Source organism: Ursus maritimus, unplaced genomic scaffold, assembly GCF_017311325.1.
Source record: "Ursus maritimus isolate PB19 unplaced genomic scaffold, ASM1731132v1 scaffold_23, whole genome shotgun sequence".
Taxonomy (NCBI): domain Eukaryota; kingdom Metazoa; phylum Chordata; class Mammalia; order Carnivora; family Ursidae; genus Ursus; species Ursus maritimus.
Genome location: NW_024424786.1, coordinates 726,844 through 753,883, shown reverse-complemented (window position 1 = coordinate 753,883; position 27,040 = coordinate 726,844). Strand labels below are relative to the sequence as shown.

Sequence of the window (27,040 nt, the reverse complement as noted above, 5' to 3'; positions counted from 1 at the left end):
GTAAGTGATCCAAGAGCAAATGACCAAGTTGTGATGTTTCTTATGACCTCATTGCAGAAGTGAAACACTTCTACTTCCACCCTATTCTGTTCATTAGGAGCAAAGTACAGCCCACATTCAAGAGGAAAGGAATTGCGCTCCATTTCATAAAGAGAGGAATATCAGAGCCCTTGTGAATGCCTTTTAAAACCACCACAATCATTACATCGGATAACATGTGTAAGACTTGTAGTGCTATGTACTTAATGCTTAGTAAGTGCTCAGTCAATGTTACTTATAGTAATAGTAATAATAGGTAGCACTGAGTATTTAGTACCTGCCAGACATTCTTTTAAAAGCTTTATGTGCATTAACTCTGTAATCTCACAACAACTCTATAAAGTGGTCTTTGTTATTATTCTCATTTTACACCTTAGAGCACATGCACAGTGAGGTAAAACAAATAGCCCGAGTTCACACACTGGTAAATGACAAGATGGTGTGCAAACCCTACTAGTGTTCTTTTAACCATTATACTACACTGAATCTCAAAACTCTTATTGTTACTGTTTACGGTCATTATTGGTATATTATTGTTATTGTTGTTATTATGATTGTCATCATAATCATCATTATTATTGTTAGTTACGTGTTTCCCTGCTCTGCGGCACCAATAAGCCTGTTCAGGAAGGAAGTGTGATCCATTTACTGATTCGTTCTAATAAAATCTTTGTTGGGCCCTAGGTCTTACCATTTCATGATGTAGGTACTCAAAACGCACCCATTTCTGATCTTGCTCCTTGCTCTTTGGATAACGACAAACCTCTTAAACATGATTTACAGGGCCCCCTCTTCAGGGTTTGCCCCTCCCTTTCTCTCACTCTACCTCACCGCCCACGCTGTGCCCTCTGCCCTGGCTGCAGGGATGTCAGCTGATCTTAAGCAACATACTCCTTCCATTTTCAGTGTATTTGCCCATTCTGGGTTTATGTGCCTGGGACATCTTTCTTCCTCTCTTAAAAAAGAAATCATGGCTGTGTTTGGTATTAAATCCCATTACCTGTAATATGAATAATGCTTTCCCTTTTCTTGAGTCGATAGTGGTTTTCTAGCCCCTTTCTTCTCCATATTAGTTCAGTGACACAAGGTCTGGTGGATCTCACTGCCCTGAATCATGGTCTTCTCGGCTGGAGACTGGACTGACTGGCAACAGTCAGGCACTCTCTTCACATTCATTTTTAGCAGAGTAGTTAAACGCGCAGCCCTGAGGCCTGACTGCCTGGGTTCGAATCCTGATTCTGCCACTTATAAGCTGGTGACTTACACTGATGCCTCTGAACCTCAGTTTTCTTATCTTTAAAATAGGAAGAATAACTTAAAATAAGCTTTCCTATAAGCTTGTGGTGAAGAGTGAATGAGTTAGTTGTGGAAAGTACTCAGGAAGGACCTACTGGCCCACAGTCAGTGTTTCTCGTGGTGATCATTGTACCCCCTTCCTCCCATTCAGCCAGCTGCCCAGTGATCTCAGGCACAGCCAGCCCAGGATGGGGATGCCCAGGTCAGAGGTCAATCCTAGCAGAGCCAATGATCCTCTAAGATTTAGAGAGAAGGCAGTGGGTGTGGAAGGAACTCACTTTGCAGAAAAACATCTACAGGTTTTAATCCAGCCTCTGCTGCTTATTAAGTATGCAATCTTGGACCTGTCAGTTAACACCTCAGTTTTCTCATCTATAAAACGCAAATACCAATAGCTCCTCTCAGGGTTGTTTTGAAGATTAAATAATGCCTGTAATATGTGGAGCACTTTAGTGCAGGAACATAGCAGTTATTTAATAAATGTTAATTTCCTTCTTCTTCCCTTCAAATCAAGCATTATTCTCACGGGCACAGAGGCAACTGCGGAATGGAAGCTCAGGAGCTGTGCTTTCTCTCCGGATCTCATACAATATGCCATTGGCCTCAATCACGGGCCCCTTCTTACTCATCTTCTTAATTCTGTTCTTACAGAGCCCAATCAACTGCAATTTTGAATCTCCTTTCTATTTTCTCTACATGACCTTTTAAAAATATGAGCCTCCTCGAGAGTTCCCCAGGGTCTGATTTTTCTGGGTTTTCTCCCATGTTATTCCTGTTTTGGGTCATCGCTGGTTGCATAAGCAGAATTTGGGTTCTGAGGGCCTCCTTCCAAAGCCTGTAATCCATGAAATTACAGCTTTCTTTCCCATCCACTTTTTGAAATCTGTCTACTAAAGCCTAGGCTTTGGGTATACCTGGCCTGCCTTTCTCTAACAGGCCCTGTGAGACGATATGGACATTTTCCCCAAGGTTCCCAGCACTCCACTTCACCAGTTCTTCATGGTTGATAGGAACTGATAAGCCCAGAATAGCAAAGGGCCTTTTTTTTAATATATATTGCTCGTGTGTCAAGCCGTGTTGCAGCACTAGAAATCAGTAGAGAGAAAAAGCCCATGCCTATATAGAATGTACATTTTAGCTACAGATACAGACAACATCAAAATAACCAAGTAAGGATTAATATGATTCTTAAATACTTAAAAACACTTGCAGAAAAATAAGACAGGACAGGTAGATGAGAGAACATGTAGGGATGGAAGGAAGTAGATTGGAAGATTTGATGAGATGGGCAGGGAGAGCCTATCTGAGCCTGTGATGTTTAATAGAAACTGAACCCAGGGAGTGAGCCCTGCAAAAACTAGGAGATTTTTGGGGCGGGAAGTACAATTGCAAAGGCCCAGGGGCTGAGGAAAGAACGAGTTTTAGTCAGAGCCCATGGAGTCCTAGAAGAACCATGGAGAGTTGTTGGGGACATAGGTATAGGGGGTCTGTGTGTTTGCATGTGTGCATGTGTGCGTGTGTGTGTATGTGTGTGTGCGTGTGCATTTGGGGCAGGGAGGGAAGACCCGTAGGTGTCATTAGACTCTCCGAGATGTATAAAGGGTAATAACCATGGCATCCTTTCCTCCAGCCATCAGGGGAGGGAATTGTTAGCTCAGCAAGTTGTCAAACATCCTGCTTTGAATGGAGTGGAAGCCTTCCCTCTGGTGTCTGGGCAGCCAGGACCCTCCCTATTCACTTTACCTCCCTATCAACCCTGCAGTCAGGGCCATAAACAGCCTCCCTCTTGCTCCATCTGGTCAGAGCACCACCAGCAGATTAGAAATTCAGCTCTCACCTCTGTTCTTCTCTCCTTTAGCCTCACCAGAGAATGCTTCCACCCTTCAGTGAGGTGGTGCCAAGGCAGGAGTTAACCCTTCCTGCCCCAGCAGTGCTGTTCCCCCAGACTCAAGTCACCTGCAAATCTTTGTGATACCGTGGGATCACCCCACACCTGGCTTCCGGCCTGGAATTGACTTTGCTTTCTACCCCTGCTGTCGGTATTGCTGCTCAGACTTTTTTTTTTTTTTAATTATTTATTTGAGAGAGAGAAAGAGAGAGAGCAGGGGTAGGGGCAGAGGGAGAGGGAAAATCCCAAGCAGATTCCCTGCTGAGTGCAGAGCCTGCCTCGGGGCCTACGTGGGGCCGAACCCACAACCCTGAGATCATGACCTGAGCTGAAATTAAGAATCGGAGGCTTAGCTGACTGACCACCCAGGCTCCCCCTGTGCGTAGACTTCTGAGGAAATCAGTTCTGTCTTCAGCTCCCAGCCCAACAGTTTCCTCATCTGACTCATGGTCCCTCCCACACGTGCATTCTCTCTCCACATCCCTGGCTGCTCTCCATGGTAACCAGTGCATGGGGGGATTTCTCTCCTCTGCCGTGTTCATCCCTAAGCAAACCCTGTCTTCCTGCCCTCACAAAATGTCACCCTGCTTGATCCAGCTTTTGTGGATTCCAGTATCAAGAAAGCCAGCCACTGCCTGTGAACAGCATCCGCCGACCCAGCTGATATCCTGCCAGTTCTTTGCTCTTTCGAAGTCAGTGGGGGAAAAAGCAATAAAAGTACCACTCAGCTATCTGACTTCCTCAGTGTCCCGCCAGACTTGAAAGCTGTGCCTATCTTTCTCTGTGAGGTTGTCCAGCCATGGGCGGCTAACAGCAGAGGGCCGTGGCCGTGGCCGTGGCTGGGTAAGGCTCCGCGGCCGCCCAGGACGGTGGTGCCGCTCTCGCCTGGCTGCGTGCCAGCAGCCGTTAGCAGCAATGCCCACCTGGTGCCCACTAGTGCTCTGGGGTCTGCAGTTGTTCGTTTGAGTCAGAACTGTGGTCAACATGCTTACACAAGATCTGGCTTTCCCATAGCACTGCCCCCGCGTTCCAGAGCTGCTTTCCCTGCTGCCTGACTTGTTTCTTCACTCAGAGTTTGGTTCCCTCTGTTCAGATCAGCTTGTACTCCCTCCATCCATCCCTCCTTCCTTCTCCTGTTCTTTGTGTCATTGCCTCTACTCTGGAGGAAGATATCTGCTTAGAAGCTGTGTGCTGGGTTCCTTTCCCCTCCCCCAGGTGTGGTGACCACTTACGCTTGCCACGCATCCAGCTGGCTCTTGCCTCAGGCAGGAAGACTCAAAGCTCCCTGAGGTTCCTGAGGGTAACCCCTGCGTTCCTCCTCGTCTCTGGGTCCCAGATGGCCCATCTCATGGGATCATTATGAAGATTAAATGAACTAGTCTAGACGAAGCAGGCAGCACACAGTAGGTGCTCGGATGGGCTAAATTCCTTCTTTCTGCTTCCCCTGGGGCCACCTCCCCCACTTCTGGTAGACACACTCACTTCAGTCTGACCTGGCTGTCATCGGAGCTCCCTTGCTGCGGCAGCCCTGTGCAGAAACCCCATCCGTACCCCAAGTTCTTACCACGGGACCTTGCCAGACCCATGTTGGCAGGGACAGAGTCTTATCTGAGGATGGGTATCCGGCATCGTGTCCTCCATAGTTTCGCCGAATGAGTGAATGATTGAGAAAAGATGACAAAAAGCCCTGATTCTGAGACCAACACAGGGTGTTGGTCTAGAGCTGATTGAATGTGCTGCGTTCTCTCTGGAAGATTGGGTACCATGTCGGGTCCTGCCTGGGGGCCAGGCTGGCCGCACACCTGGGTGACCCGTGAGTTGTTTCTATGGTGAGATCAGGCCTGACTGCTGTCACTCCAAATGATCTGGGGGACTGAGGGACCTATCCTATGCCAGGCATATGACCCAGTCCCCCCGTACTATCTCTAGTCCTGGCTGTCCATGTCCTACTGGCTCAACAATGGTTCCGGCCCTTGTTAGGGCTCTACGATAGGCCTGGTTGAGGCTTGGAACTAGATGAAGAACACATAACTTGTATTATTTGGGGGAGTGGGGAAAGCAAAACCAAAATCTCACTTGCTTGCGTTTCTAGAATGGGGCCGTTTCTTTTGCTGTTATAGTACATTTTTTAATGAACAAATGGATGGAAGGTCCTTCCTGACAACTCAGCTCATCTCTCCGAGACTTTCAGGTGGGAGGACCCTGAATAAAGCTTCCTTATGACTTTCTAATACTTTCTGGCCCAGCCTTCAAGTCCCCTTGCGATCTGCCCAGCACACTCACACCCAGCATCCTCTCCCCTCGTTCAGCCCGCACCCTACACCCAGCATAGCCCACACGCAGCAGGCCTGCTGCTTTCCACTTCCCAACATGTCAGGCACATTCATGCCTCTCGGCCTTTATGCATGCTGTGTGTTTCTACCAGGGACACTTTTTTCTGTCCCCTTTATCTTCCTAGCAAAGCCGCCTCACCCATTTGAGACAAACTCAAATATCACCCTATAAAGCTTACCCCATCCTGTACCATATCATCACAGCACCTCGTGGCACCTACTTTTAGAACATACTGCAGTGCACTCAAGTGATCTGTTTAATTATTTGCTCCCATCACATTGTGAGCTTCTTGAGGCTGGAACCCTGACTTACTCCGTAGGCCCAGCACCCAGCACCGGGCCTGCCACATGCCGAGGGCTCAGTAAAATCCTGCCCGTTGAACACATGAATGAAAGAAACACAATAGGGACACAAAGGGAAGAAGAGTGATGTTCTCAATATTTGGGGCATGTCTATCAGGGAAGTAATATTTCTTGGGTTTTCTGAAGTCTCACTAGAGGAATATGATGATGTATGTTGCTAAAATAGAGGGGTCTGAAAAAAATCAATAATCCCGAAAGGCCTGGCCAAAAAATATACCAGCAGGCTGCTAGCTGTGCTGATTGCAGACTTTAGAGGACAGCTCCTAGGCGAGGTTACTCACCCCTGTCCTGGAGTCTCCTGTGCTCATCTATGTCCCGCATTCTGATAGCATCTCTGGCCTGGGGGCTCGGCTTTGGTAACTAAAGGAAGAATACATGCAGGGTGGTCAGGGAAGTGGGATGGAACCCAGGACTAGTTGATGTTAGCAGTCCATGTTGAGATGCTGCTGGCAAGGGGATCTCCTTCATCCTAGAGTATAAACTTAAAAAAAAAAAAAAATCAGTGCTTCCAGGAGCTGATTTTTTTCTGTCTACATTTGGGGTCCGCTGCAGTCCTCAACAGAGTCAGGCATTTAGTGAGTTTTATCAGACAGCTGTGTGCCCAGGAACATGAGCAATGACCCACCCGGAGCCCGCGCCTAGATTTGAGTCCCCCCTCACTCCCAGCCTCTCCCAGGCCCATGCGAACCTGAAGCATGGATAGAAGAGGTTTTGCCTTGTGGGGGCAGTGCTGGCCCTCCCCTTCTCCAGCCCCACCTCTGCTCAGTTTCACGGCTGAGGCTGGGCACCCCCAAGCTAAGGGGGCATGGGAGGGCTGCGTGCAAGCTAACTCTACCTTCCAGAGGGGCTGCCTGCTCAGTTTGTCTGGACATGCCCTGCCAAGCTAAGTAACAGGCTCTGCCTCCCTTTACTTCTCAGCTGGGGGCCTTTTCCTGAACCCCAGCCCCTTGCTTGCCCCACCCACAGGCCTACCCCTTTGCTGCGGTTCCTCCTGAGATCCACGGCTGTGTCTCTGGCTTCCCAAATGCCAGCAGCTTCCTCCTCCATATTGGATAGATGGCATCACTGCCCCTCTGGGCTAATGTTCCCCTTGCTTAGAGACCACCGCTGCTAGGCCCCCTCCCATCCTTGTGTGTGCCTCACTGTGCTTGCTGTCTCCACATAGCACAAACTCGCTGCCAGATGTCACAGTGTACATCCATTGGTGTATCTGCATATTGTTCTCCTGGTCTTTGAGCTCCTTGAGAGGAGGGAGCTTGGTTTACTCTCTGAGCAGCCAGTGGCACAGAGAGACACTCATTAATATTTGTTGAATGAGTGAGTGCCCAGGGAACATGATGTGTCTCCCTCGAGCCAGAGTTCACCATGTCCTGTGAAAGGTCCATGGCCTACAATACTGGATACCGGCACTGAATTTCTCCTTTGCATTTGAAGGTAATCATATGTGGGATTAATGACATGCGCCAGAGTCAGGGTGCCTGGGTTTGCACCCCCGTCCTACCCGCTTCCAGCCCTGGAACACTGGGCAAATCCCTCCACATCTTCTTAGCTTCATTACGATCATTTGTAAATGGGCCCAAGAGCATAAAAGGTCCCTGCCTCATAGGGGTGCCATGAATGGGAACAGAGATAGCAGAGGCTTCCTTAGGGTTTTCATCTGCTTTACGTTGCAAAGTGAGGCGGATGAGACCTGCTGAAGGGCCAGCACAAAGCCAGAGCCAGCAGGTGCTCATTCAGTGCCACCACCCGCCGTGACTCCCAAAGGTGAGAAGTGTGTTAGGACTGGGCTCTAGGGCTAGACTGCCAAACTCGGAGTGTGGGCTCTACCACTTGCTAATTGTTTGAACTTGGACACATCACTTACCCTGTTTGTGCTCAGTTTTCCCGTCTATAACATGGGTTATCAGTAGTACTTACCTAATAGAGTTTCTGTGAGGGTTAAATGACTTAATACAAATAAAGCTCTTAGGAGTCCTTGCATACAGGAATCACCTTATAAGGGGCTGTTCAGTAAGCAGAGAACAGGTTAGGATGGGAAGGGGGTTGAGGATTAAATATGAAGTTGCCCCTAAAGGGAAGCAGCAGTGCCCTGGGTCTGGGGAAGTCCCAGGGCAATTTGCTGCAGGCCTGGCTTCCCCAAATAATGCAGGGGGACCTGCTCCTAGCCTAGGCACCTTCCTTTGAAAGGAGGATGGGAACCGAGGAGTTCAGACTAATGAACATGCTGTAACACCACTCCTTAAGCACTTACAGCATGTCATGAGTTGTCTCACAGAACCCTACAGCCACCCGAAGAAGTAGATAACATTATTTCCATCTCAACAGTAGGAAATTGAGGCTCAGAGAGGTTAAGTTACACACCCAAAGTCACACAGCTGATAGATGGCCACACTGGGAATTAAATTAAAATCAGTCTCTCCCCTGAGTCGCTGCTCTTTCTGCTCTAGATTACATCTTTCAATAAAGAAACAAAAATCCAAAGACTGAGAGCAGAGCACTTGGGTTCTGCCTTGTCCTGTGCCCCTTCACGGGATCTTTCCCTTCGAGAATAGATTGCCTAAAGGTGCTCAGTGAGCTGAGGAAAGAGCACCCAGCCTCCTGATCTAACAAGCACCGACAGTGGGTGGGTCGTAAATATGTGTGCAGAGCCCACTACGTCTCCCAAGTCATGAATCAGCCAGGCTGAGGCTGCTGGTCATCCAGCCTGGAGCCGCCCTTGATTCGCAGAAGCACAGAGCTGACTTACAGCCTGTGGGAGCCTTAGCTCTTCCCCCAGAGGGCACTCAGGGCTCTGCCGCAGGACTTACACCCCAAGGCCTATTGTTGGTCCTCACTGGTCTCCTGGAACCCATCAGTGTTTCCAGTGCCCTGTGTCTGTGTTCCAAGGAGAGAAAAATTCCTTCCCTTCCCCTAGCCTTCCCTCTATTTGGAGAGCTGCAGATGAAGGAAGAGTTCCAAAAGAGCCTCAGCGGGGTCAGATGAGGCAAGAGGAATATTCCAGGTAGAGGGAGCAGTTAATGCAAAGGTACTGTGGCACCCACTGAATCTGGTGTGTTTGGGAATGTGACTTGAGCACAGACGCTTGCCGAGGAGGCTAAGCAAGCAGGGACCAGGACCTTCAACCCTGCAGGCCAACAGCACTGGGGTCCGGGGAGGGGGTTGGGGGGAGGCTGTTACTCTGACATTTATAGAAGCTTAGACTTCCAGCATCTCAGAATCATAGGAGTCAGTCTCCAAAAATCACAGACTTTCGAGATCTCAGAATCTTGAAATTTTGGACTCGTAACCTAAACTCTTCTGCTCTCAGTCATGAGGTTTTGGATCGAGTTTCTGAGCTGGGCAACACTCAGAGCTCTCCAAGTCTTGCACAAAAGGAGACTTTAGCACCAAAATTCCAGCCGGCCTCTGGCTTAACTGCCAACGGCAACTGAACCTCCCCAAGTGCCCGTACTAGACCTGGCCCTCCTGGAATCCCCTTTGTGTGCTGGGACACCAGCAGGGGCTGTTCTCAGCTCAGATCTGACCCGCCGTTACAGGCTCTATGCCAGCATTTCCAGCAGCTTTGAGGTCTTGGTAACTCCTTCCCTTGAAGTTCACAGCAAGGGCCGTGCTCAGCCCTCCTGAGCTGGCGAGGCAGGAGCTGGAGCAGGGTCCACTCCACTCTGCCGGGATGCAGCGGACATTAATCACCCATCATGGCATTTTTAATAAGTCCTGGGATTCCTGCTGAAAACCATCAGAGGAGCAGGAGTATTTCATGCCCTGTAAGTAATTTCACAGCATTTGGGCCACTGCCCCACCCTTACTTTCTGTGGGTTTCCGTCTCACACAGCCCCAGGCAAGCTGGCCCTTGTCCAAGGTCATTTAGTCCAAGAGGACAACTGATTTCTATTAGTCCCTTATTCTTGTTTTCATTTTCTGAATTACTCATGGTGGATGAATAGAGAATCGGTAGAATAGAGAGCCTGGAGCTGTGGCCCTGGGGAGGGGAGGAAGCGTTGGATTCTCTTCCTGGTTGCACTGATTACCCGCTCTGTGACCTTGGGCTAGTCTGAGGGTGTCAGGAGCAGAGGGGGTGTGAGCTCTCAGAAGCACCTCGCTGGAGCTGGAGGGCGCTGCCCCATGGCCCCTACCCCGTGGTGAACACCCGGACTGGTGCAGGCAGCTTTCAACCTTGGCCCTCTGTTGGAACTCCCGGCCCCAAGTGTACCTGAATTGTACCTGATTGTTAATTCCAAAGGTGAGTGAGTCATGAGGCTCTAGGAAACCCAAACCCAGGCCCTCTTCCCTCATTTGTAGGTCTTGCTTGCTCAGGTATTTTTACCGCAGAGAGATTGGATTTGTGCGTGAATACTCTACCAGCCCTCCAGTCAAAAGGAAGCTAAGTGTGGCAGTCTGATCCCTTCCCTTGGCTCTAAGGATACACAGTAGCTAGAAGAGGGTATTTGCTTTCTGAACTGAATCAGTGATCACAGAAGGCTCTTGAGGGACGCCTGAGGCCCATGGCTCCTTTGGTAGGCTGTGGGGCAGACTGGTAAGTAGCACTCTTTAGAGTCAGACAGATCTGAGTTTGAACCCCTGCTCATTCTTTACCATCTGTGTCCTTTAGGGTATGTCATTGAAGGTCTGCTCCTTGAGTTGTCTCCTCTGTCATTTGAAGATAATCCTACGTGGGATTCAGAACATGGACACGAGCCAGGGTGCCTGGCTTTGCATCCCCGTCCTACGCCCTTCCAGCCCTGGGACACTGAGCACATCCCTCCACCTCTCTGTGCTTGGAGTGCCTAATATATGGAATGGGGATAATAATACGCTGTACCTGGAGTAGTATCGTAGTTGTTGAGAGAACAGCATGAGAAATACATGAGGTGGATTTGGCACAGTCCTGGCATGTGGTTGGCACTAAATAAGCAAACATTAGCTGTAAATGTCATTGTTTGCAGGGTGGTAGTGAGGTTTCAGTTAGATGTGAACCCAGAGTAATGTACGGTACTTTGTGTGTGCTTAATATACCATTGCTGGATGAATGAATGGAGAATGGGATGAGTAGCTAGAGCACAGAGCACAGTGCCCGTTACGTATTAAGTAGGGGGAAGGACCCACAGGACTACAGCCTTTCCGGCTGGCCACTAGCACCAGTGTGTGGGCCGACCTGGACTGTCGCCTGCCGATTGGATTGTACACACCCCTCCCCAGCGTTGTCTGCCCATCTCTCAAGGTTAGTGGCATCAGGTTAATAGCTTGATCAGCTATGGTGGTGGTATTTATACCAGAGACAAGGGCAAATGTTATAAATCGAGTTTTGGTCTATTGTAGTTGAGACAGAAAGAGAGAGAGAAAGGAAGGGAGGGAGAGAGGGAGAGAGAAAGAGTAGCATTGATTTCACCTAACACATCCCTGACTGGCCGGGGGGGATCATTTTTACACCTGCCATTGCCATCTTCAGAAACCAGTTCAGAGCATGTTATTAGAGCATACAGGATCTTTGGGAAAATAAGTCATTTTAGAGCAGATAAGAAGTATTAGCGGATGTTGAGAGCCTGGCTTTGGGGACCCCACGAACTGAGGAGTGCACGGATTGTGTGGGTTTGGTCGTCACTAATGCCTGGCTATGACATGAAACAATAGACCCAGAAACAGATGGCTGGGTCTTTGGGGTGGTAATTCTAGGGCGTTCTGTAACTTGCCAAGACCGAATTAATGCTTGGAGCGTCCCAGGAAGATTGTGACACTCTGCCCGGATCCTCCAGCCCTACTTTAAATGCCGTCTGCGGGGCTCCTAGGTGGAGCCTTTCCCCAAGTCCAGGGTAAGGAGATCCATTTAAGGCCATTCCAAATCTACATCAGTATCAATGGACTTTAAAGAAGTGCTGCGATTAAAGGAGCCGGAGGGAAATGCTAAGTGTATCGGACGGAAGAAGAGAATGCATGCAAGCATTTGTAAACTGCCCAGGATTTGAAGGCTAGTCCAAAGTGATCTTAAAGAGAGAGGAACGCACAAAGCAAGGCTGCCCTGGGTGTGTCCGGGGATCAGGGCTGTCTCAGCGGGGCTCACCATCATTCGTCAGCGGGCCTGAGCCCATCGCCCCCTCCACATCCTGCAAGGGGGTGGGGGTGGGGTGGCATCGATATTTATTTATTTTTTAGCTCTTCTGGTAAGTGGATGGTTAGCTAGGTTTGACAACCGTCGCATCCTAATGAACAATCTCTCTTTTAAAATGTGTTGACATATCATTTGTGTTTCAATGGCCCTAAATGGCTTTAGAGGAAAGTCAGTTAATCTGATCTGAGGAAGACCAGCTACTATTCAGTCTTGGAAGAATAAACAGAAATGTGCTTTTTTTTTTTTTTAAGATTTTTTATTTATTCAACAGAGACAGAGACAGAGACAGCCAGCGAGAGAGGGAACACAAGCAGGGGGTGTGGGAGAGGAAGAAGCAGGCTCATAGCGGAGGAGCCTGACGTGGGGCTCGATCCCATAACGCCGGGATCACGCCCTGTGCCACCCAGGCCATTGGAGACTAGCAGTTAGTAGCCCTTCTCAGTGGGGGGTGCTCACACTCCCCTCCCAGGCACTGGAGGGGGGGCGGCCCCTCTGATCTGGGCTGGGTGTGGGGGACAGCACTGAGTGAGGCAGGCAGGCAGGGCCGGCTCACCTGAAACTGTGGGGCTGGGCAGAAGGGACAAAGGGCAGTGCCTGGTGCCAAGGGCAGCTGGGGAACTACAGGGGACCGTCCAAAGCAGCAGATCTAAAGATGGCCACACACAGAGAATTGAAAACCGACTGGAAAATGAAGGGTCTGTCACTGAAGGCAGCAAGACTGAGCCCAGAAGTCTGGGAGAATGAAGAGGGAATTATCTGGGCAGGTGTAGGGGGAGGCTTTTCCAGACAGAGTCCGAGGCCTCCTGGGAAGGGCTGGAGCCGCACCTGTTCCGGGAGGCGCCCTCCCCACCTGTGACAAAACCCGTCCTCCTTTATTTCCGTTGTTGCTGGGCTTGGCTGCCCATCAGAATGTCCCTGGGAGCTTGTGTGAAACTCAGAGCCTCTGGCCACAGATCTACCTAACCAGCTTCTGCGGAGGGCGGTGCCCTGGAACCCTGTTTCAAACAAGCTGATTCTCAAGCGGGCCGGTTTTTATCCTGGAGAGACTGCGAGGAGACACAGAGTGTGAACTCGGGGCCCAGCCCAGCTGGATTTAAATCCTGACTTCACCGTTTACTCCCTGAGTCACATCGTGCCTTAATTTCCTTGTCTTCAAAATATAGTGTTAATAGTAACTACATCATAGGGTTGTCGAGAGACTTAAATGAGATGATATGTGCAAAGTGTAAAATGCCTGGTACGTCATCATCATCACCATTATTATTATTTCCTTTATGAAACAGTAGCCAGTGAATGCAGAGAGGGAGAGGTGGAGGAACTTCAGTCGTCCTGCACATAGACACACACATCATACGTATCTCTCAAGGGTTAAAAATTCACATGCCGGTGGGGACCATAGTGTCCTGGAGAACGTATGACTTCTTAGTTTGGGTTCCTGCAGAAGCAGACCCCGAGACACAAGTTGAGGCCAAGTCTGTCGTGTAGACCAGCCCCAGAAACAGTGATGGAGAGGGAAGGCCTTTATGCAAGGATGTCTGTGGGGCTGCCCTCTAAAGAGTGAAGCCCCGTCAGGCATCAATTTCCGGTTCCTTTCTTTTCCTTTCTGCAAGAGATAAAGAGTATCTCATTAGGTGTTTAAATCAGATTAACAGCCATTAGGACCAGACTTCTCCTGCTCAGCCTGCATTTTGTTTCCTTTGGGATGACCCCGTGAAGCTAATTGCTTTTTGTGGGAGCAGCACAGGGGCAGATATGGGGAGGGAAGAAAAGGTTCTGTTTGACCAGGCTGGTCAAATTCCGCATTTTGACTTGGCTTCTAAGTCTGTAGGAGAAGAGCAGGAAGCAGCCTGCGCTCCGTGGGCTCGGAGGGGAGGCACCGCATGGGGAGGGTGGAGAGTGGCCGGTGACCTCCTCAGAGGGGCATGGTGTTTGATGAGCTCGGCTCCCGAGCGAGCTGATTCACAGAGGTCGCTCAGACATCAGCAGAGTAGGGATTTGTGGACAGCAGGAGAGGACTGGACGAGCAACACAAGCAGGATGACACCTGGCCCCATGCAGGGTGCAAATTGTATTTCTCCATCAACGCTGGCTATTGACAACTCCACCATTGATTCTAAATCTAGCAAAGTCACAGAGAGCAGACTCCCTACCTCCTCTTTCCCCAACACATTAAAACAGACATGAAATACAGCTGCCCCTTCTTTCCACAGTTATGCTCCTGCCCTGCTCCACCAAGACACTTTATTAAAAGTTATTTATAGATATTTCGAGAAGTAGTTAAAGGTAGCTTACAGAGGGGGAAAAAAAGTAAAAGAATGCAGCTTGGAGACAAGAAGTTGAAAATCAAATCTTTAATGAAAGTAGAGAAGCAAAACTGCTGAACCCTGTGATTGGTCATTAGATTTTTCTCTGAGCTTCCTGGCAGCCTTGGCAAAAAGGTCAATATGAGGGGTTATGTATTTGTGTTTAGGTGTAAAGAAAACCACAAGTTCTTCATATGCTTTTTTGAGCTAAGTTCTGAGAGGTATTTATCATATATGCAGTATAGATAATATGTAATAGGCAGTGTCTCAGACCACAGTTTCCTAGCAAACGCAGAAGTGCCTCTGAGATAGTTCTTTCTTGCTTTGGCAACTGATAAAAGTTGAAGGAAAACATGAAAACCTAATTAGGTAAAGGCACTTTGCAAAGACTATGAGCCAGTATTATCTGCAGTATTTCAGGACTTTTTCGATTTTTGATAGCAGGGCTAAGGCTAGGCTATGTTTGATCAGGGCTAAGGGAATGCTGTCTTCTAATCACTAGCCAATGTCTGGGCTGAGAACAGAATTTTTCTCTAACTAGTCCACCAGAAAGCTTTATTCTAGTTCTTTTAACAGAGCTCAGAGTCACAAAGGGGCAAGCAGCTCCTATGAGAAGCAAAGTCTTTTCTTCTCTTGCTGCCACCTTCTAAGTGGTTCTTCTGTGTCTGTCTGGCCCTTCACATTTCCTGTGCATCAGGAGTTCACAATCTTACTATAACCTCAGCACCAGACCAGAATAATAGAGCCTGTTTTGTTAGCCTTTGTGGATAACAAACCAGCCCGGAAGTTAGTGGCTTAAAGCAGCAACCATCTATTGGCTCACAATTCTGCAATAATGCAGCTCAGCTCTGCTCTGCAGGGTGTCAGTGGGGCTCCCCCTGCGTTTACAATCAGCTCAAGGATCCAAGATGGCCTCACTCACGTGTCTAGGTCTCAGTGGGATGGCCGAAATTAATGGGGACTCCCTGGGCCTCTCAAGCTCAAGGAGGCCTGTCTTCCTTACTTAGGGCAGCAAGACAATGGAAGCAGAAGCTGCAAGGCCTCCTAAGGCCTAGGCCTGCCACCAGCACGGTGCCTCCTGCTGCATCCTGTCGCCCCACGGTCAGCCCGATTCAGTGTGTGGAGCAGCTGTACAGGGATCCGGATTGAGGGAGATGGGATTCTTGGAGGATCATTGGGTGGCAGCGATCCACGGCCCCATGCCACCAATAAACTCCACAACAGTGGTCCCATAGGCAGTGGTTTTCACCGGAGGGGTGGGATGGGAGAGAAGGGGACAAGTATGTCCCCCTTGGGGGTGAGGAAAGGTATCATTTGGTATTAGCCCACTTCTCACTCCAGGTTCCCAGACTCACGCCACCATCAGAGGTCCAAATACCAGGCTTTAAGAGTTCTATTTAAAATTTTCAGAAAGGATATATGAGAGGTGGACTTTTGGAGAGATGGAACAGGAAATGTTTTTAGAGGCCTCTTGGCAGCCATGCTTGAAGACGTTGTAAGCATGGGGCACAATGAGTTAGGCCACTCTATGGCCGACCTCGTGACACCTGCAGACAGCGTCACACCCAGGACTCCCCAGTTGGCTGTGTGTACGGAGATCATGAGGTCATGTTCACATCAGCTAAAGTGAGATACGTGGTGTGTTAACAGCAGCCTAAAAGCTGACTTTTCATCAGGCTGGAACGAGAAAGCCTGACAGGCTTCGTTGTCCCTAACTCTGGACAAGGGTCACACTGTGTAAAGTATGACTCGAATGACAGTCGAGGCCATATGCTGATCACTTTTGCAGAAGCCAGAAAGCTGGAGGGCTAGATCACAAAGCCATTGGATAACAGAATCAGGGACAGAACACTCTGACTTCAGAGAGATGGTGTAAATCTTTAAAAAGATTGAACGAAAGAGGACTAAATACAAGATCCTATGTTTGGGCTCAGAGCATGCGTATGCACACACACACACACACACACACACACACAAGCATGCACCCACACATGCATGCAGCCATGAAGAAAAGGGATGAATGAGCCTGACTAAGCAGCCGGGTGAAAAGGACCTGTAGTTGTCTGTTTCCAGGAAGCTCAACGTGAGTCAAAAGCAGGCCAAATTAATATGACCTGCATCTATATGAATAGGGGCATAGATTGTAGAATAAGGGAGGTGATTCATTCATTCTATTCTGTATAGCCCAATTCACTACATAAGTATTAGGCCAGTTTCTAGGTGCATAATTTAAAAGTGTTAAAGAAAAACTAACATATTTCGAGGGAAGTTCAGCATGATAGAAGGACCCGAACTCACAGATGTGAGGAAATATACAGAGGAACCAAAGGCATTTGACCTAGAGAAATCCCAGCAAGGATTTAAGGGTGGTCTTTCACTCTAAATGATTGTCGCGTGGAAGAGGGAGTTGATCTGCCCCCTATGGCCCCCAAATGAATCTTGGACCAGTGAATGGAAGGTCAAAGAACCCTCTCATTTAGAACATCTAATAGTTGGAGTGGTCCAGTAAGGAATCAGGATAGACAGAGGGGATTCAAACCTTAGATGGGTAATCAGTTCAAATCAAATGTTAAAATCCTGTCCAACTAATTCTGAGGTCTTGGGATTCGTAGGGATTTGCCCAAGGTCACAGAGCAAGTTGGTAGCTGTCTAGGACCTGAATTTCCTGCCTCCCTTTCAGCATTCCTGGGTGTCCAGTTCCCTCACTAACATGATGATAATTCAAGCAGAGATGCCTAGGGACCGTACCCTACCCATCTATCCAGACCGATTAGTTTGGCCAGCATCGTGTGTAAAAAGATTTGAAATCAACGTCTGCGGGAGGGTGGACCAGTTCTGGCAGTAGCCACCATGCCCCACCATCTTCCCCGGGCACGAGGTCCCTGCACCTGTTCATATCTCCTGCTTGGCTGCCATGGCCTCGCTGCTCGCAGACTTCCAGCCTAGAGACAGGGCAGAGCAGGAGGAGGTCTTGAACCAGAGCACATGAAGAAGACTTTGCAGCTCCTTCTCTTACCCCTCCCAACGTGATGGAATCTGACGAAGACGGGAAAGGAGCATTCTTTTTCTGAGCATCTACAATGTGCTGTGCATTTTTCACCCGTGTTAATCCCATTTAATCCTCATAACAACAATATTAGTTTCCTAGAGCTGCCATAACAAAGCACCACAAATTGGGTGGCTTAGAACAATAGAAATGTATTGTCTCACTGTTCTGGAGTCCAAAATCGTGTCCAATCAAGCAGGGCCCTGCCCCGTCTGAAGGTGGTAGAGAGGGATCTGTTCCAGGCCTCCTAGCTTCTGATACCCTCAGATCTTCCTTGGCTTAGAGGTGGTCATCTTCTCTTTCTGTTTCCCTACTTGTCTTCCTTCTTTGCATCTGTGTCTGTGTCCGAAGTTGCTCCTTTTTTTAAGAATACCTGTCATATTGGATTAGGACCAAAGGATCTTAACTCGGTTAAATCTGCAAAGACCCTATTTCCAAATAAGGTCATCTTCTAAGATACTAGGGGTTAGACGTCAACATATCTTTTTGCAGGGACACAATTCAACCCCTAACAGGCCACCCTGTGGTTCCCCAAAATTCATGTCCTTACCACATGTAAAATACATTCACCACATCCAGACACCCACACAGACATCAAAAACTAGTTAACAGGCCCAGGACCATAACACTAATACATGGAAAGCAGCCTTAAAATGCAGAATTGCTGATTCCAAACACCATCCTCTTTCTCCTACACAGGGCTGCTGCGCACTGTGTGCCAGGCACGGTGCCTGCTACCTCGTGCCCTTTTCTTGCAGCAGGATGCTGATCTGGCGGGGTCCCAAACTGGGCATCAAGGGACACGGAGCTCCTACCGTCCTCTGTTAGGGACGAGGCTCGGTCCAAGTGGGACTGTCCCAGGGCCTGGGCATGGATGCGCTGAGAAGGTGGGAGGAGGGCACCCAAAGGGGCAGTCCTGGAGAACACAGGCAAAGGGTAGAAACTGAGTCCTGGGGAGGTGCAGTGGCTGCAGGTAGGAGAATGCAGCCCACTCAGGTCATTTTGGGGGAAGGGGTGTCAGAGGCTGCTGCCTGCACTGCCGTGGAAGACCCAGTGAATGTGGCTGCCATGCTGTCACTAGCTGAGAGGCAAGGGGACCACAGGAGCCATTTACATTTACGAAGAAGCAGGGGAATCCAACGCTTAGCCAGGCAACAGCAGGCAACACACCAATACCAACTGTTCACATGGCATAATGCCTGGTCATCCCCTTCCTGGAAAGATGGAGATCCAGGTAGGACTGAGTGCCGGGCTGTAATCTTCGCAGATGGAAGCTTTCTTTGGGCATTAGAGGAGCTCCAGTGGCAGGCACTGGGGAAGAAAGAGGCCACTGAGCTGATGAGAAGAATACGGCTTTTCAAGTCATTAGACCCGGCTTGAAACCAGCCCGTGCCACTCCCAAGCTGCATGACATTGGACAAATTGAAAAACCCTTCTGAGCCCCATTTTCCCGTGGGCTGGTTGTGAGGATTAAATAGACAGGATGTGGGAAGCATGTGGCCCTGTGCGCGTTGCTGAGCTCAATACAAACCATTTCCCCTCAGAAATGAGTGGCGCTGGCCATCCTAGGGATCATTAAGGAGACCTGGGGAGGGAAATGGACTCTCCAGCCTCTCTTTGGGGGAGTCAGTCGCCTAAGAGGGTGAATGTCTTACACCTTCCCCCATTATGCTAACGATGCATTTCCTCCCTCCCAGAGGAACTGAAGGAGAAGCTGACAGAGTATGTGGACAAGGTGAACGGCCAGAAGCCGGGCTTCATCAAAGTCGTGCGCCACAGCAAGCAGGAAGGCCTCATCCGCTCCCGAGTCAGCGGCTGGAGGGTGGCCACCGCCCCCGTAGTGGCCCTCTTTGATGCCCATGTGGAGTTTAATGTGGGCTGGTGAGTGCCCATCAGGAGAGGAAGATGAGTTCCAGTGTGGTCTGGGGCTGTGGCTCAAAGGCGTGCAAAGCGTGCGGGGATCTCAGTCATAGTAGGGAAGGAGAGAATTCTGGGAACAGCTGAGATCTGTTTGTGTGAGTCATGCAGGCAACAGGGCTGGCCCTTCAAGGCGAGGGAGAGTCGGGGGTCAACAGATCAATGCACAGTGTCTAAAGGGTATGGTGACATCAGGGGTGATCCCGGCTAGCGTCTTCCTCTAGGAGACGGGTTCCGGGAGAAGGTAAATGCTATGGGCAATGCTGAGAGTGCCGGCCCGGCTAAGGGCAGGGCTGCAGCTGCCCAGCAAGGGACAGCCAGGCCAGACTGGAGGCAGAAGCCCAACCACACAGAGGCCAGAGGGCGAGAAGGTAGCTTGATGTTATCACAGGTGAGACCCCCCCCCCCCAAAATGCCAGGCCAGATGTAGCATCAAATCTCAGGTTTTCCCAGCTGCTGAAACTGGGTCTTACAAAATCTTCCTTTCTCCGGTCAGGGCTGCTCGGCTGCCACGTGGGGCAAGAGGAAAGGTATATGGCCTCGGTGGCTGCAGCCAAGCAGGGACGGGGCGCCTGACACCGACATCCCTGCAGGGCCGGAGGGTGTGCCGTGGCCACTGTGTGTGACTTTGCAGAGAGCCAGGGTGAGGGGGGCCCTTTAGTAGGAAGGAGCAGCCGGGCATGCACACCACACGGCTAGATTTGGGCAAACTTCTACATAACAGGCTCAAATTAAGGCTGCAATGAAGCCGTTTTTTATAGTTGAAGTCCCTGCTTGCCATTTGTGACTATTTAAAAAGCATTTTCATTGGATTTATGGCCAGAAGAGGAGAGGGACACTTACTATTTCAAGCTGATTTGAATAAACAATTATGCAACAAATGCATTATTAATAAGAAGCTCATCATTCCTGTCTACAAACACTTCACTTGCCTGGTGCTCACGGGGGCCTCCCGGCTGCTAGGAAGCCCTGCTCCCCGCCTCTCGTCGCACAGTGGCGAATGCGTGCGACGGGGTGGCTCATCTGGAGGACTGAGGCGGCACTGAGGAATTGGTGGAAACAAGTTTGTTCTCACCTCCGTGCCTCTGCCGTCCTCATCTGCCTTTGCCTCCTGGTTGTTACACTGAATTTCAGCAAAATCAAAGCCCGAGTTGATAGCTTCCTATAGAACCTCAGATCTCATCCTTTCTTCTTTCTTAGGTCTTGATTTTTTTTTTCTTTCTGGTGGAAAAAGGGAAAGCAAACAGACACAGGATCTAAGGCACTAAGGATCTCTCAGCTCAGCCCAGGACATGATGCAGGTGCGGGGGGTGGGGAGTGGACATTAAACAGGGGCTCCTTCCCAGGACGCAGAGCAACCCTCTGGGGCAGATAGCCAGGTGGTTTTTTGCCTTTTTCTTCAGGGGAAGGAGCTTTAGGGGTCTCCAGTCTAGTATTTACCCTCCTTGGAAGCAGTTACCCTTGTCTCCCTCCCTCTTGCTCAGGGCTGAACCTGTGCTCACCCGCATAAAGGAGAACCGGAAGCGGATCATCTCACCATCCTTCGACAACATCAAATATGACAACTTTGAGATAGAAGAGTACCCACTGGCCGCCCAGGGCTTCGACTGGGAGCTGTGGTGCCGCTACCTAAACCCCCCCAAGGCCTGGTGGAAGCTGGAGAACTCCACCGCCCCGATCAGGTAAAGCCTCCTTACCTGTGGGTCTCTCCTCCTTGTCTGCCAAGCAAGGGTTCCCCTTCCAGTCCCCTTACTCCCCAAACTGCAGCCCCATCGTGGGATGACGGGGTGGGGGTTGGAAAGGAATTACAAATGACCTTCAGTCACCACTTACAGGCCCTGATGGTCCCTTTCAATAGAACCATGGCACCCAGAATCCATTCAGAGGCTCAAGCGTACTCATTTCAACACATCGCCATGGGACACCTGCTGGGGGCCAACTGCTGTGCTGGGTGCTGGGGGTCCAGAGTGATTAAGACTCAGTTCCTGCCCCCAAAAGCCTGCAGTCTTGTGACAACAGACAAAATAATTTGAATAACAAATGATTGCTGGAGGAAACTGCATGGAAAGTGGGGAGAATCTTTTTCAGAGACTAGGATTTGCACTTGTTTTTAAGTGCATGTAGATTGCAAGGTTGGGGCAGGAGCACTCATAGCTGGAGAGACAGAGTGAGTTCATGGACACAGAGGAAATCTAAAGGCACCTTCGCGAGGAGGAGCATGAGGAGACGAGGCCAGACCGCACAGCAACTGGTATGCCTTGCTGCTATTTGAGTTTATCCTGTAGGATTCGGTTAAAAGTGGCTTCAAACTTCATTTCAAGGATCCCAAGCTCTTCCTGCCCTCACTGCTGCCTTCATAGACACCCAGATGACTTCCTTATGCAGCCTCTGTTCTCTGGGTCAGGACTGCCGAAACAGCCACCCCACCAGCCCTTATTTCTGTCTGGTTAATCGCAGATCAGGTGCCTTTATGCTCTCTGCAAAGTCCTGCCCATTAAACACACAGATGGCACCAGAGGTGGCCTAGGGGACAATTCTTGGAATGAAAGAGGAGATTAGAAACTGATGTTGCTTTATATTACATGAGGGAGAAAGCTTATGAAAAATCTAATTGAAAGTGGGAGATTATTATCTAAGATCACATCTTTCCTTGCCAGAAGAAAAAACTATATTCATATTTAAAACAGACGGAAGAGAACCATCTAGCTTTCTCGCGGTTATCTCTGTTACCCACCTGTTAGCCCCTGCCACAATTTTGTGTTGTTAAATATTTGTTCAGAGGTCGCTGTGTGCAAGTGCCTTTTACACACACGGTCTCATTTGCTCCTCATTATAACCTTGTGACAGCTCATTGTGTCATCCCTGTTTTACGAGATGAGGAAAACCCACAAGATAGAAGAACGAGAGTGGCCCTGCCAAAGGCTGTGGGGCAGTGGAGCCAGAATCCAAACGTAGGTCAGCTAGATTCCACATCTAGTTGTCATCCTGTGGACGCCCACTGTTGAGCTCAGAACTGGCATGGCTGAATTCTGCCCCTCGCCGTGCTGAATGATCCTGGAAGGAAGTATGCCATCATGCAAGGAGCATTCTTGCAGAAGACTGCACCGATATTAGCTGCTTTGTTCTGCTCATCTTGAAATGTGTTGACCTATTGCAGTAAACCTGCATTCTAGGTCCTCAGCAGAGAATATCATCTCAGCCTCAAATTTTTCATCACCTAATTTTTATCAAAAACTTGGCCAAGAGAAATTATATTCACAGAAGTTTTTTGGGACAAACATTATTGGTTTTATCCCAGATGAAGACAACCCCAGAGAAAGCTGTGGGTTATACAAATATGCCTTGCCCACTTTGGCTCCTGTTTCCTTGGAGCTGTACATCTGTGGTGTCCGCATGATATAAGCTATAAGAAGAGCCCAGACATACCTTCTGTTGCATTCTGAAGTGACGTGTTTGAGAGGGTTGTTCACCATGTCCCAAAGTGACCTCTAAGAAGACTGACATGAGAAATTTCTTCAAACTGACTGCTAGTCAAAGACAATCTTGTTAGCACCAAGGAATAAGTATGATATTTTCACATGGGAACTATAAATCTTATTTCTAAGACACGTTTGTTCATTTTCACCTTGGCTACCAGGAAGCTTAGCATCAATTTTGTGGGTCTCCTTTAAGAACTGTGAAGGAGGCCCTAATGCTGCATTTAACTGGCCCCCAATTTGTTGTGAATTTTGGTCTTTTCAGACATCTATGTATTTTGTTTTTCAAGGTATTGTACATTTTTTGTAAGCTATCTCTAATCTTTTTGGGAATGAGGTAAGGTATAAACTAATAACACTTACAGGCTGAGTGGCTCCACTTCATACCCTTGCTGGTTAATACGTCATAGACTATCTGAAGTGGCCTATGCTCCTTGCACAGTAACTGTTCTAGATTCCACCGTCTCCCTGAGTGGGTTTGGCCAAACGGGGAAGGCCCCTTCCTGCGTGTCTTGGAGCACCATGTTGAAATACTCAACATTTCAGGAATGTCAAGGAAGAGGTTGAGACTTTGCTCTGCCCACTCCGCCGGGCTGAGGTTTTTAAATCACCACGCGTTTAAAGAGGGGAGTCTCTGGGCTTCTTCAACGTGTAGGTGCATCTTTTCAAACAATTTTTCAAGTAACCAGTATGCCCCTGAGGTTTTTAAGGTTTTACATTATTTAATTTAATCCCTGTGAGGTTATAGTTGATTCTGTTTCCTAGATATGGAATCAGAGGCTCCAAGAGGCTAGGGAGCTTTTCTCGGTGACACACAGCCAAGCTGTGGGGATTTTACTCCTAGCATGCACCTCCAAGGACAGGGTCAAGCATCCTCCACTAGAGCAGGAGCTCAGCCTCCTTTAGGAGTAGTGGATTGAAGTAGATTGACTGCCCTGGCTGCCTGCGGTCTATGGAATGTGAGCCCATCCAGAATAAAATGCTGTGATTTGAAAGGAGGAGGGGCAGGGACCCCCAGATTGCTCAGGCTCAATGCACTGGCATTGTCCAAAGCAATGGCCTGCAAAAGAGCTGTTTCTCGACCCTGATGAGCTTCCAATTTCAAAGATGAGTCCATTTGCATATGACTGACAGTTTTCTCATAGCTGAGGATTCATCATTTCTCTTTTTCTTTCTCTTCCCCTCCAAATCCTTCAGCCACCAGCTGCTAAGATGCTATACAAGGGCTAGAAATGGTAACTGTGTGCAGTGGAACAATTCAGAGTCATCTGTGTAAGTTCATGCTCTCAGCAGAGAAGCAGCCCACAGGCACTCATGCTGATTCTCCTAATACAAATCACTCCTAGTGAAGGTCTGGGCTTCACCAGGCACCGGCCCACAGCCGGTGAGCCCTGCGCTCACACCCTCACTCAGGAAAGGCCCTCCAGCTCCTGCACCGGCTGACTGTTGATGTGTTGCTCGGGCCTGAGACCCAGGCCATCCACTAAGCCCTACCCGCTGGCTATCTCCCCCTAGGGTCCCACAGGCACCTCCAGATTGGTTTTCCCGGAGGGAATGCTACTTCCTTCTGAACCCAGCTTTTTCTCTATAGCCCACGTGGATGGGTGGTCCCCACCCCACCGTCACCCAATCCACAAAGCCAGCTGGCATCCACATCCCTCCCTGTCTCTCACCTGTTCATCTGTCTCTAAGTGCTGTAGATTTACATTAAAATATGCCTTTAAACAATCCCTCTCTCGTCCCTGATTCTCTGGTCACGGACCTCATAGTTTCTCCCTAGACGTGGCAACAGGCTTCCCAGCTGGATTCCTCTTTCCACCCAGCCTCTTCCAGTCAGTCAGCCCACAGCTGCCTGAGATTCTTTTAAAAGCACAGATCTGTTTGTTCTCTCTATTTAAGAGTCTGGTTTTTTGTTTCTCTTTTTTTCTTTGTTTATTTATTTTGTTTCTTCAATTCCATGTGTGAGTGAAATCATACGGTATCTGTCTTTCTCTGACTGACTTATTTCTGCTCATACCAAAGTCTGCTTTAAATTCCTCACTGACACTCCTTTACCTCCAGAAAAAATCCAGATCATTTACCATGCTCTCCAAAGCCCCAGCTAATCTTTCTGATGTGCAGAACCCAAGCTGCAGAAGGAGGGGGAAGTTAGCTCAGGGACCCAGGTAGAAACAGAGACTGGCTGAGTGTTTCGGAGCTCAGGAGTCAGGGCAGCTAGAGATGGAGACACTCAGGCCAGGCTGGCGGGCTGAGCACGACTTGCCTGGGCTGTCACCCATTTCAGCACCACCTGGAATGACGACGGGCCCCAGGACAGGAGTTCTGTGCCACCGCCTTGAAGGAACAGCTTCCCTGGAGCAGCTGGTGAAGGGGGGCCTGGGAGGGCCACTCAGAGAACGAGGCCCACACCGGCTCTGGGGGCAAAGGAAGGACGAGGAACAGACCCTCCTGTAGGAGGCGCCACTGCTCCTACTCCTCTGGCCGTTCCCAGGGAGCAGCCCCCCTGCTAACTGCTGGCCCATCTCCCCACACCCCTGCAGGAGCCCCGCACTCATCGGCTGCTTTATTGTGGACCGGCAGTACTTCCAGGAGATCGGCCTACTGGACGAAGGCATGGAGGTCTACGGAGGCGAGAATGTCGAGCTGGGGATCAGGGTAAGCAAGGGTTCCCACCCAGAGGGCTTGGCTCAGCTCCCGGAAAGGTAAATGAGTCTAGGGGGTGGAGAAATGGGGCTCAAGGGTGAGGGTCACAGATGGATTCTGAATGTCCAGTCCCTATCCTTGCTCCATGTGTGTGATCAGCGCATCTTGGGGGACAGGATAGAGACAGCGGAGCGCACCTACAGAATCTTGGGGAAGAAAAGGACTTGAGAAACTGCTTTGGCTAGGGCTGGGGACATGGGAGAGTCAAGCTCCCTACTATGGGAACAACCTCTTTGTTAAAACCAAACATAGGCTCCTCAGGGCTGAGCAAAGGTGTGCTCCAGGAGGAGACCTGCAGGCACCGAGGGGTGGCTGGACCAGAGTGACCCTCAAAGTCACTTCTCTGAGCTCAGAGTCACCTCCCCTTGGGATATCTCACTCTGATATTCTCTGCCTCTCCACAGCAGCCCAGAGAACTTTTCTAAAGACTTTGTCAAGAGAGGGCTACAGGGGGCACCTGGGTGGCTCAGTTGATTAAGCACTTGCCTTTGGCTTGGGTCATGATCCCCGGGTCCTGGGATCGAGTCCCGCATCCGGCTCCCTCCTCAGCGGGGAGTCTGCTTCTCCCTCTCCCTCTGCCTCTGCCCCTCCCCCCTGCTCATGTTCTCTCTCTCTCAAATAAATAAATAAAATCTTTAAAAAGGGGGGGCTACATGAAATAAACTCATGGGGTATAAAGAGTAAAACACAGCCAGGCTCACTCCATTCTGTTTTCTGAGCGCACCATGTACTGGTCAGGCACTCAGGTCTGTTCATACCTCGTGCCATTCTTCAGAGGTAGCCACCATCCTGCCCCAAGGTGGGGGGCCTTTTGCAGCTATCAGCACATGGGCAGATCCACAGTGAGCATCATTTAATTTCTCATCCCACAGGAACATTTTCTAGGCTTTGACTCTTTCTCCTGGGCCCATGAAAAGATAACTCCAAAAGTCTGAGGGATGCATGAGGTCCCCTGGTGGTCGGCAGGAATGTGATAATGGATACAATGAAGGACCTCATCCTAGAGGGAAGCCCATCCCTCTGCCCAGGTTGTGGTCCTATCCTCACAGAAACCCCAACATTCCACCTGTGGCTTGTCTCCACAGTGGTCCCCATTGTCCTGTCCATGGCGGTCTTAATTTAAGCAGCCTGACATATCCCTGTGTGACAGCCCTTGGAGAGGACCTTGAACCTGCTGGTGTTTGTGTCAATCCAAGGTATCCCTCCTCACTGCCAGCGCTCCACGCAGACCACCCCAACGTCTGGCTGCTTCCGACCAATGACCCCACTCTTGTCCCTTTGTCTTCAGTGTCTGTCTCTCCGGTTCCCATGCAAGGACTCCAGCTTGGATCCACTCTCCTCTTACCCCTAACTTCCTTAGACCTCCCACCCCACTGGCAGTCAGCTGAGCCTGGACAGACCCCGCCCTGCTCCGAAGGGAGATGGGGCACCTCCACGGAGCCTCTCACGACATCTGCAATGGCCCGACCGGCACTATATGACCTACATTTATCGCCCAGACTTAATCCTAAGGCCCTGAAGACTGGCAGCGGGAGCAGCTTGTTGGAAGCTGAGCTTAGAAAACACGTTTAGA

The 27,040-nt window shown here is 49.6% G+C and overlaps 1 protein-coding gene across 2 annotated transcripts in view; it reads left to right on the top strand.

Moving 5' to 3' along the window:
• Nucleotides 1-27,040, top strand: part of GALNT18 (polypeptide N-acetylgalactosaminyltransferase 18) — a 338,672-nt gene that overhangs the window by 221,264 nt on the left and 90,368 nt on the right. For both annotated transcript variants that reach the window (XM_040638811.1, XM_040638810.1), the window contains exons 4-6: nt 19,069-19,252; nt 20,773-20,970; nt 25,305-25,419. In XM_040638811.1, the coding sequence (XP_040494745.1) occupies nt 19,069-19,252; nt 20,773-20,970; nt 25,305-25,419 (497 nt within the window). The remainder of the gene's footprint in view (nt 1-19,068; nt 19,253-20,772; nt 20,971-25,304; nt 25,420-27,040) is intronic.